Source organism: Ochotona princeps, chromosome 28, assembly GCF_030435755.1.
Source record: "Ochotona princeps isolate mOchPri1 chromosome 28, mOchPri1.hap1, whole genome shotgun sequence".
Lineage (NCBI taxonomy): Eukaryota > Metazoa > Chordata > Mammalia > Lagomorpha > Ochotonidae > Ochotona > Ochotona princeps.
Window position 1 is genome coordinate 4,558,319 of NC_080859.1, and position 12,242 is coordinate 4,570,560.

At 43.7% G+C, this 12,242-nt stretch overlaps 1 protein-coding gene across 2 annotated transcripts in view; it reads right to left on the reverse strand.

Annotated features, from left to right (window-relative positions):
• EDIL3 (EGF like repeats and discoidin domains 3) overlaps nt 1-12,242 on the reverse strand; it is a 287,743-nt gene that overhangs the window by 193,477 nt on the left and 82,024 nt on the right. For both annotated transcript variants that reach the window (XM_004586218.2, XM_058656184.1), the window contains exon 2: nt 11,928-12,056. In XM_004586218.2, coding sequence (XP_004586275.2) covers nt 11,928-12,056 — 129 coding nt within the window. The remainder of the gene's footprint in view (nt 1-11,927; nt 12,057-12,242) is intronic.

Below are 12,242 nucleotides of genomic sequence, written 5' to 3' on the forward strand. Positions count from 1 at the left end.
TGAATTGGAAACTAGATTTATCTTGGAGGCAGAGTAATAGAAAAATCAGTGCGATTAAAACAAATTTAATCCTCAGAAGAAAAGCTGAGGTAGGATTTTAAAATGACCTGAATATTGTTGAGAGCTTTGTGTTACTGTCTTCCCATGACTGTACTTCAATAACGTATTATCAGGAGGGACGCCAGCAGCACGTTCCCGGGGTAATCTCGGTGGTCACCCTGAAAGCTGTATTCCAAGGACAGCGGAAGCAGACAGCCACAAGCTGTAGATGGTGAAAGTGCAATCTACCATGCTGGTCTTACTCCAAAGTCCTGCCTATGATTACCTTACGTATAATATGAGCAACTGATACGGTTACTTCTTCCGGAATGTTCCCACGTTCCCTAGCTTTCTGCTTTATCACATGCAGGATTTTTTTTTTTTTTGCTTTAAATGTGCCCTTTTCAATAAGTTCCACAGCTGAGCTGCATTTCCATCTCAGCTCAAAAGCCATCTCTACCTTGAAATCTGATGGCTAGCACCAGGAGAGAGCTTTCCCCCACTCTATACCAAGCATTTTGTTTCCCTATTAGGAAAACTAGCTTGTGCACAGGGAGCTACTAATAATGTGTCCCTGTTTACAGTTCCTTAAAGTCAGTGTGCCAAGGGGACTTGTGGTTGTGGCACAGTGTGTTAAGAGCAGCTCATGCCATTGGCATCCTGAGGCGCACCTGCTCCCCTTGTGACGCAGCTTCTTGCTGGTGCACCTGCAGAGGCAGGGGACCACGGCCCAAGCAGCTGTGTGCTGCTACCCCGTTGTGGAGATGTAGATTGTTTTCCTGACTTCTGCTCTAGACCTGGCCCAGCCCTGATGGCTGTGGCTATTTGGGAGTGAACCCGCAGATGGCAGATTTCTGTCTGTCACTTTGCCTTGTAAACAAAGGGCCAGCACTGTGGCACAGTGCATAAAAACTGCCATCTGCAAAGCTAGCATCCCACTTGATCACATGGTTGTCTTCTGGTTGATCCAGCTCTGTACTAATGGCCTGAGAAAAGCAGCGGAGCAAGACTTGAGGGCTTGGCCCTCGTGACCCATGTGGGAGACCTGCAGAAAACTCCTGGCTCGCAGCTCCAACCTGGCCCAGCTCTGGTAGCTACAGTCACCCTGGAAGTGAGCAGTAGATGGAACATTTGTATGGGTATATGTGTTTGCGTGTCTGAGATCTCCCTCTGTTAACACTGACTTTCAAATGAATAAATACACCTTTCAAAATAAACGAACAAGTAAACATTTAAAAGCAAGTATTGTGAGGCCAGATTCTTGGTCTTGGTGTCACAGAGAAAGTGTGATGGCCTGCAAGGGGTCAGACACTTTCCATCACATATTTGCAAAGTAGAAGGTTCTAGAATCCCTCTCTCCTGTTATCCCATCTTTATGCAAAGCCACAAAGAGTCACAGAGGCAGAACCCAATATTAATATGTTGTCATAAATTCCAACTTGGATACTTATGAGACCTTTACAGGATTCCCGTTTTGCAATCTTACAAAAGAAAAAAAATCAATTCACAAGTTATTTTCTCTAAGCACAGGAACAAGTATGTTCCTGAAGGGCCCATTCCTAATTAGGCAAGCATTACTTACATTACTCATAATTTTCAAATAATAACACACAGGGCTCCCTTTTCCCCATACAAAATGAGGTGATTTGTCAAATGATAAGTTGAAGAGAAGAATTTTTTTTTAATCAGAAGCTAAAGCTGATTCCTCACCAGCTTGTCTCTGGTGGTTTTGACGGCCGGGGCATCTCCCCCTTGGTGACCTCGGGGCCTGCTGGCAGGCTTAAACCCCGGGAACTGGTGCCACAAACAGAGACAAGACTTTAAGACATCAAGTAGGTTCGGGTGAGACCCGGATAGGTTTCATCTCAGCAGCGTGCTGGAGACCCTGCCCCACCTCAGCAGCATGCTAGAGGTCCCCTCGGATAGACTGCCCCAGACTAGTCACTATCATTCCCGTGGAACCCCCAGAATCATGTCTCCCACTTTCTACCCCTGTGTGGGAAGAAATGCCTCCCTTTGAATCAGTGTGCTAGGGAAATTCTGTCCTTTTCTCCAGAGCTCTTAGAGCAGGTACTGTGTTTGCTTATTTCACTGTGGCCATGAGACAAGGATAAGAGAGGACAGAGTGACAGCAGAAGGGCACCTGGAGACTGATGGACATGGGAAAGCAGTGGACACAACAGCGTGGTGTTGCAGTGACTGATGCTCCAGCGGCATTCTGTGAGCTGCAAGCTGAACCGCACGGGCAGCCGGGGCACACCAGCAACAAGGCAGGAAGACTCCCACCAGCAGCTCAGGAGGTGAACCCAAAGAACTGCCCGTCCTGCTGTTTGATTTCCTGTTTGATCTGACCAGGAGCAGAGACAGAGCAACAGGTCCCAGACCCGTGAAGTGGAAACAAGCTGGATTTCACAGCCCAGCCCATCCCCCAGAGGCAAACTGGACACATGCTGTGTACGGAGGCAGAGGCTATGCAGCAGGACTGCGCATGCAAGGAGCTGGGAGCGAACTCATTCCTGCTTCGGTGATTTGCAACGACACGGCATCTTTCGGTCATGAGGCCACTGTGGGAAGCAACAAGGCTGGATTTCCATGGCTGAATAAGCAATGAACTCTCACCTTTGGGGGCATTCTCTGAAGTGCCAAGACTGATCTACCGTCTGGGAGCAAAAACCAGTGATTGGGCCCAGCGTGGTAACCTAGCGGCTAGAGTTCTCACCTTGAATGCACCGGGATCCCATATGGGCGCCGGTTCTAATCCCGGCAGCTCCACTTCCCATCTAGCTCCCTGCTTGTGGCCTGGGAGAGCAGTCGAGGATGGGCCAAAGCCTTGGGACCCTGCACCCGCGTGGGAGACCTGGAGGAAGTTCCTGGTTCCTGGCTCCAGATCGGCACAGCACCAGCCTTTGGCGCTCACATGGGGAGTGAATCATTGGACAGAAGATCTTCCTCTCTCTCTTCCTCTCTGTATATCTGACTTTGTAATAAAAATAAATCTTTAAAAAAAACAGTGATTGATACAGCCAAATTGGGCCACACATCTGTTCTCCCATGTAGATGGCTCCCAATGCAGCTCTGCAGCGCATCCTTTCCTAGGACCTGGATGATGTATTTCTGGTCTGGATTTGTCATGAAAACCTAGCACGTGGGCACCGTGTGGCTTTCACAGTGTGCTCTGCATAGGAATCACACATTCATCTTTGAAACTGGCTATATGTTCCTAAAGTTTGCATTTAGGCCAACAAACATCCTTATCTTGATTCTGTCTTTTGCTAGAGAACTGAAAGGTACCTCTTCACTTTTTCACTGAAATAAAACAAAAATAAAGCAATAAGCATTGGTTGTGTATTTTTCAATCCCAAAGTCTAGGGACCCTGTACTCTCACGGGAGACTTGGAAGAAACCTCTGGCTCCTGGATTCAGATGTGCTCAGCTGCAGTTGTTGCGGCCATTTGCAGAGTGAACCAGAGGAAGGAAGATCCTTCTCCCTGTCTCTCCTTCTCTCTATAAATATGCCCTTCCAATAAGAATAAGTAAAGTTTTTTAAAGGAAAAAATAGCATGATTCTGGCCTATTATATGTAGCAATCAGAACTGTAATAGATGTTATAAGGGGGTTCTTATATTTTTTTTAACAAATGATTTCAACATTTCAAAAACACTTAGTTTCAGTGAACTGTGTGTTTTACAATGTCCCCTCACCTTCTGCGGGATGCGGACAGGTGCTCTGCCGCTCATCCTGCAGGCTTGCCTTCCGGCAGAGTGGCAGGGATCACCCACCTCCCCGGCTCCACTCACCCAGACTGCTCCAGCTTCCCACCCACTTCTCCTGAATCTCTTTCTGCCTGCCGATGCCCCACAGGTCATTAAGACTGTCTTTGACACCCATCCCCACCCCACTGGTCTCAACTTTAAATAAATGCCCTTTCCTGGTAACTTTTTTTTTTTTTAAGATTCTATTTATTTTGATTAGAAAGACAGATTTACAGAGAGAACCAGAGACAGAAAAAGATCTTTTATCCAGTGGTTCATTCCTTGAGTGGCCACGACAGCCAGAGCTGAGGTGATCCAAAGCCAGGAGCTGGGGGCCAGGAGCTTTTTTCTAGTCTCCACATGCAAGCAGGGTCCTGAGGCTTTGGGTCCTTCTCTACCACCTTCCCACGCCACACACACTTTGCTGGGTGGGAAGTGGAGGAACTGGGCAGTAACTGGAGCTCATAAGTGATTCTGGCTCATGCAAGGCAAGGACTTTAGCCAATAGGCTACCGCGCTAGGCCCTCCTGGCCACTTCTAATGTGCCAACATTGAATGCACACATCCCTGCCTTCAATTTCTTCTTTCATAATAAAGGTCTACGACAGCAGTCAAGAATTGAAGTGAAAAACAAAGGCGGAAAAAACCTTCATATACTAAGTATATATTTGACTGAAAAGTAATTTTTATTTTCTTCTCCGAATATGTTATTATCTTCATATTATACAAATTAAATAAATGCAAACCTGCATCTCTATGATTGAATGGACTAAATACATTAAGTTTCTCCCATCATATAAAGAGGCCTTTGCTATACAGTCCTTATAATATTAACAGCTCTCAATTTAACCTATCCAATTTACTTTTAAAAATTTTGTCTGAAGAGGTGTTTTGACACAAATGTTAGTTACTAACTGCTTATTAAAATGTGAGAGAAATTGAAACTTTGGGGCAGGAGCTAATATGCTGTTCGGATGATGTCTGTATCCTATATCGAGGTGCCTCGGTCCTCATCCGGGCTCTACCTGTGTTCTAGCTTCACACTGACGCTGGGCTAGGGAGCTCAGCGAGTAAGCTAAGTGAGTGCAAGTGCTTGGGTCCTTTGCACCCACTTGGGAGACCCACCTTAACGCCCACACTCCTGACTCTAGCTTGATCTTGCCTTGGCAACTGAATACCTTAGGAACTGTCAACAGGCAATGCAGGGTCTCTCCCTGTGCTTAAAATAAATACAATCAAGTAAATAAAAATTTTGAAAAATACTTCTTATAGGGGAAAGCTCTTATTACTGAAATACCCAAAAGCAGGTGTTCAGTAAATTAGGATAAATGATGGAGTGATAAAGGCTATTTTAAATAACTGTGTGGAAGATTTTCTTTTTAGTGAAGTGAAAATACAGTACTTTTATATATTTAAGAAAAAAAGTAATAAAAAAATCAGCTTTGCAAAATGTAAGCTGTGTGTACAGATGTGAACACATCCACACACATCCATAATTGTGTCTATGATACAAATAGCTACAGGTACATGTAAACATCAGTAGACACAGAGCAATGATACCAAAGTGCATACAACCTAAGATCATGATACTTGTGTTTACACTGTCGACTCTGTATTTTCTGAACTTTCTTATTACTTTTTTTAATAAGGAAAATCAATAAAAACCTCTGTAAAATATAAATTCACCCATGCAGGTGGTGATGCCTGACACCACAGGGCTCTACCTACTGCTCCTTTTTCTCATCGTCCATGGCAGTCAGAAACTCAAGCTGAAGGGAAGTTTGTCTTTCACACCTGACTACTGTGATCACAGGAGGGCCGCTGGGCTCATCCTCTAACATCCCAGTCTCCCTGTTGACAACATTTTTACATCTAGTCATGACTGCTTGACAATTTTTTTAATCATGTGCTCTACGTGGGATACTATAGCTTCCTGTTGCAACTGACCAGATGGAAATAACCAGCAACTATGCTTGACTGTGATGAAGAAATAGATTCTTACTGAAAATAAACGAAGTCAGATGCAACGAAGAGGATGGACATCCCATATCAGCGTGAGTGGTTCCAGTGCTGGCCGCACTGCCTCTGATCCAGCCAGTGTTTAGTTTGTGGTTAAATTCTTGTTAGGGATGCCTGCATGCCATATCAGCGTGAGTGGTTCCAGTGCTGGCTAAGCTGTCTCTGATTCAGCTTCCTGGGAATACATATCCCTGAGGCAGCAGCAGAAGGTTCGAGTCCTTGCGTGTCTGCCTCACATGCGGGCGGCTGAGAGGGAATGCTCAGCTTCTCACATCAGCTTGGCTCACCCTGGACGTAGCAGGCATCTGGGGTGAACCAGCTGATGGAAGATCTCTCTCTTTCCCATTTTTTTTTTTTGCCTTTCAAATTTAAAAAAAAAAATGAAAATAAGTTGAAACTTCCTACGTGCTGTAGCTCAATTGGCTTTACAGTGCTGACCTACACTGTCTTTCCTAACAGACGGAAGCTTCACCACCTGCCAGCTCGATCCCTTTGTCTGAACAGCAGCAGTTGCCTCTACTCTGCAATGTCTGAGATGTTCCTGATGTTCAGCTTTTATGTTTATGCCAGTGAACATACAATTGTTAGAGCTTGGAACTGGAAAAGAACAAATTCTCAACATTGTACTTCATCATAAACTGGAAACATCTTTAAATCAATAAGCTGATGAGTTTATAAACTGAATTATAGCAATTTGTAAACATAGCACAAAATTGTTTTTCTGGCACATGCACAAAAGAAACACAAACATTTTCCTTCTGATATGTGGCTGTCATTGTAACTGTACAATTCTGTTTATATGCACACTTATTTCATCCTTCTTATCTTTAAGAAGTAAGCAAATAGGGCTCGGCAGCGTGGCCTAGTGGCTAAGGTCCTCGCCTTGATCCCGTATGGCCGCTGGTTCTAATCCCGGCAGCTCCACTTCTTCTCTATCTCTCCTCCTCTCAGTATATCTGACTTTGTAATAAAAACAAAATAAATCTTAAAAAAAAAACAAGTAAGCAAATATAACTGTGAAGATAAACCCCTTTGGTCTTAGTCAGCTCAGAAATTTTTCAGCGAATGTTTGTGGCTATCAGATTCTGGGGACTATTCCTGCAAAAAAAGTTCTCATTATGATAATGTCTAGAATGATAGATTCAATTATGACTTTTATCTTTTCTTAGACCATGAACTAATCTTAAGGGGGGGGAACCTGACAAATACCCATAATTGCATCTGCTTTGTGGATAATTTAGCTGAAATGTACCAAATCCCTCATTTAGCAACCAAAGTTCTAAATCTAAAAACAGCTTCATGCCACCCCAGAGTTACTCCAGGCTCGTTGGCATGCTGGTATTTCATGATCACTAACGAGGCTCTCCGAGTCACCCTGGCGCACTGCTCCGCACTCGGAGCCTTCTGGAAGAGACACCCAGATGCTCCCCATGGGGTGAAAAGCACATCCATCTGTGAGGCGTCTTCCCATTTGTTTCCCGCCACCACCACCCCAGCCCATCCGCCCGCAACAGTTGGTGTTTTTCTAGGGCAAACAACCAACTCTCCACAATGAAAAAAGATCAGCAGTGATGAGAGACCAGAGGGTTGCAAGACCGCAGAAGCAGAGGGCTTGTTAGAACCGGAATGACAATTACTAAAGGGAAACAGATTTGCAAGGGATACAGTAGCTAGAGAGGACAGGAGACCGCCACACATGCTGGAGTATTTTCATGTGAGTTTGTTTACTTATTTTATTTGTAAATGAGAAGCCTCAACAGAAACCAAAGCAACCATGCACCGGATGCAGAAAGAGCATAAGAAATAAAATGTGGGAATCATGTTATTAACCCGGCATGAACTACTTCTCAGTAACACAGACACGTCTAATTCTTTCCCTGAAAGTGATGATGGATATTATTTCATTACCAAATGCCAATGTTTATGTCCTCTGCTTTCAGGCAGGGATTAAATATATACTAAATATTTTTTAAATTTCTATGAGCCATTGACTCGCGATGGTTTTATGTATTATTCCTGAGTCATAATGACATGACTGTTTCCATTTTCAAGGGAAAACAAATGTCACTTAGCCCGAATTCCTTTTCCAAATATTGTCCTCCCTCAAAATCCCCACGTACCCCAGTTCTCATCTCATCACATTTATGCTTATCCTAGTTCCAGATTCTCCTTAACTTCTCAGTCTTTCACACCATCTTCTCAGTCCAAGGGCCAACAGAATCTATTCCTCATTTGAGAAAAACAGGCAGACAGACCAACAGACACAGAGAGCCCACTCACTGGCTCACTCCACAATGCATGCCATAGCTGGATCGAAGCAGGAAGCCGGAAGCCTGGAACCCAAGCTAGGTCTTGCATGTGGACAGAAGAAACCCAATTACCCGTGCCATGGCCACTACCTCTCGGAGTACAGCTTAGGAGCCGGAGCTGGGACTTGAACCCAGCAAACCTCCTGCAACTGCTGGAAATACCATCCCTAATTCTTTATGTAAGAAAGAATGACAACTGAGATTCCATTTTTAGAAAGAACATTGATGGGATGGTATTACTGTGTAGTGAGTGAAGCCACTGACTCTAACGCCAGCCATCTAGTATGAGAGCCAGTTTGAGTGCCAGCTGCTCCACTTTCCCTCCAGCTCCCTCCTACTGAGTCTAAGAAAGCAGCAGCGTAGACTAGATGTCACACTACTGCTGCTAAGCCGTGTTGGTCAGTAAATACTCAGTATTCACTCAGAACGTGCAAGACATATCAAATGGAAAAAGAGGTATTTCACAGGCAGGTAACGTTTCCTTTAAAAAAATAAAAAAGCAACTAACCTAAAGCTTGTTTTCAATTACCCTTTATTTTCTGACCATAAAAACTTATAACACACAATAGCAAGGTAACATTTAAGAAGCTAAGGATAGTTTAACCTTTTAGGACATTATGTTTCTATTACGTTAACATTACAATTCCAGGGCATGAAGTCAGAGCTAGCCTAACTCACGCATTATTCTAAAATGATACAGCAAATGCAAATCAATGATGTTTCCAAAAACCCCCATATGAACATCACGGGAGAGGGAAGTGGGCAGAGACATATCAGCAAGGGTTATGACACAGCATATCAACTCAAGCTCTGAACAGACCGGATGTGCCAGCAATATGTAACAATCTGGGCAAAATTCAATTCTCTAAGCGGCTGATCACCTGAGGTCCCATGGGACAAGCAGAATACGGCAAACCACTTCATTTTTTTAAAGAACCATTGTTCATAACGTGACTCTTCGGCAAACCCAAGGAAAGCTAAACCAATGCCTAAAAACACGGCCCAAAGAATGTAAGAATCTGCTTAAAAATTCTATGAGCTTTCTGTGTTTGTGATTGCTTAAATAATCCATCTCTTTGAATCTAGATCTGGGTCTTTCAACGAAGAGGCATAGCTTTGTATATGACAAACTTCAGGCAGTGTTTGGAGTTGGTGGGATTAAATACAACAGTGAAATCTCATTCTGTCCATACGTCCTGCCTTGGGATATTTATGACTGTAATTTTTCTCAAACTTACAGACTTAACTGAGGACAAAGCTCTCCGATTCAAATCTCCAACTCCACTGTACGCATTTGAGGACTAGGTCAAAAAGGCTGAGTGCTTTATTTCCAAGGCACTGTGACAGCCGCCCTAAGACATCAGTGTGTTAATAAAAGCTTTAAAAGAGAATGTCTGAACAGACTCAAAGCAGCACTAAACAATAGCAAAACTACTATACCAATGCATGAGGGGGAATGGGTGCGATCCTGACAACCTCTTCTTAACAGGAGGTCATGTGCGTGGAGCAGGGGGGCACTCCAGAGTGGAGCAGGTGGTAAGGAGGAAGCTTGGATCCCAACCATGAAGACTCCCAGACCTTCACCACAAACTATTAATACGAGCAACAAGGACTATATCCCAACTGCCAAGGAGGCCACAGGGAATTGGATGCCCTCGGAGGCCGAGTACTCTGAGGTCCCCCACCCCCAACCGGAGCTTCCGCAGGGGATGGAAGAAGTCCAAACACTACCGTGCAGAAACCAACGTCATCGGAAAGACAACCAGAAGCCCTGAGCGGTCCGCAAAAACAGAAGAACAATAAATGTCCTTCGGGACCAGGGAGGAGAGCTTTCTCTGGTCCGAACGTGGCTCCACCTCTGGACCCCCACCCTCCCTCGCAATGAGTATCGGGGTCGCTCCGAAAATCCCTCATAGCAAACAATCGTACAAACTAAAAAAACCTAAAATAAATAGACAAACAACAAAAAGTAGAGCTTGGAATCTGACAGGAAAGAGCTGGCGTGGATTGGCTCATGCCTCGCTGGGTGGGACACAAAGATTAGTCACTCCTCACCATGGTGTTGAGGATTTTCCTGCACACCCCCCCCAAAAAAAATGTTCTGCACCTTAATTGTCGACAAATGTCTTGTTAGAGTTACAAGCCAGTCTAGATTATCCTAAAATTTGCCAAGATCAGCAAAATTATACTTCAACACAACAAATGGCTAAATACTAAAATGAAATAGACACGAGACAGCTGAATGGTACCTTATAGCCATTTTAAGGTATATAGCAGCCGGTCCTGTATATAAACTAAAATTGAAATGTCAATGAGCTAATCAGAGGTTGTAGTTAAGAACTTGCTTTTTTTTTTTAACATACTGGTTACTCAAAACCATGTCAATTCCATAACGTTGCAAATTGCTGTTGATGTTATATTGGGACTCTTAATTGACTGTGATGATATTCTACCAGCTCTAACTTCGGACCAGAGATGGTCTCCCCAAGAAACTGTTCAACCCATCTGGACAATAAGTAGCTGGACTCTATGCTTGGTATACGTTTGCAAGGAAAGAATCTTGATTGAATTTGAACTGTAATACTGCATCAAGGTGGAGGAATACACCAGGGGAGAGGGGCGTGGGGAAGGGTGGGGGGATTCCCAGAGCCTATGAAACTGTCACATAATGCAAAATAATTAATAATAAAAAAGAGAATGTCTGAAATGAATTAAGTGAACAAAAATACCTTTCAGCAATCATGTAATTAACTTTTTCAGATAAGTGATCCACGTTAATGCAATAAGAAACAAGAAAAACATATAAACGCAGGCACACGGAGATTCAACAGCTAGAGGCCGCGGACAGCCAGGTAGTGATGCTGTATTCATTACGCTTTCGGTCACTAAGCTGGGAGCTCTTCTGTCTTTCCCCACGCAGCAGGCATTAGGGCAGGTGCACTGCACACGTGGCGGAGCTCAGCCCCATCCCTCCATGCAGCTACTACTATGGTTCTTCCTCAAAACTGTTTCCATAAACCACTGTAGTTCTCAGATTTTCTAAAGGTTACGTGGATTGGGGCAGCTTTAATCCAACAAATGTTTTGTCTTACTCTGCTGAATAATCTATCTTCTTACTCTTCTTGGTAGCAAAAGTTTTTCTTACTTATTTTTCTTCACACTTAATTTTGGTACATCATTTAACCATGAAAGAAAATGTCTGTGTGAATTTATAGAATCTCAAATTGTTTGAGAATCACAGATGTGTCCTGGACAGGGAACTATTTGGAAATTAGGAAGTTACGGAAATCCTTATCTTTACACTCCAATGAGATTCTTTACAAACATGTGAGGCAATATCATCAACTTCTGCGAAGCAAAACTTTTGCAGACTTTAAAGTCCATTGCAGTTGAAATGCTGTCTTTCTTATATTTTCAGAAATATGTACTTACAGATTAGATACCTTGCAAAATGCTGAAGAATCACAGATATCCATAAAAATCACACATTATTATGGTGACATTGATAATTTAACTTTAGTTGGGAATAAAATTCTAAATGCACACTGATACTCAATATATAAGGGATCTCATTTTCAACCATTATCTGTGGTGTGTTTATGCCATTATATTTTAACTATTGTTTGCGGTGCTTTGCAATAAAATACCAGTCACTGAGAAACATCACTCAAGCAGAAGCTGGAGAGAGTCACAGTGGAGTGAACCGAGTAGCAAGGCTGCACGTCCCATCCCCCCAGGACTCCCACCAGGTACACCACCACCAGCAGCCCCTAAGCCCCAGCGGGGAAATGCTTAAGGCTGCACTTACCAACCTCCACAACACTGGAGCAGTTGGGGTCTGTGAAGCCCTCGGGACACTCACAGGAAAAAGAGTCCCCAGCCAAGTCCGACAAGCAGATGCCCCCATTTTCACAGGGATTGGGGTCACAGACATCACCTGCGGATGAAGAAACAGAGGTCCATCTTTTGAAGAAATCATTGTTTTTACTTTTTAAAAAAAGATTTATTTCTTTTTATTGCAAAATAAGATATGCAGAGAGGAGGACACAGAGGAAGATCTTTTCTCCAATGATTCACTCTCCAAGCGACCGCAACAGCCAGAGCCAATCCGATCCGAACCAAG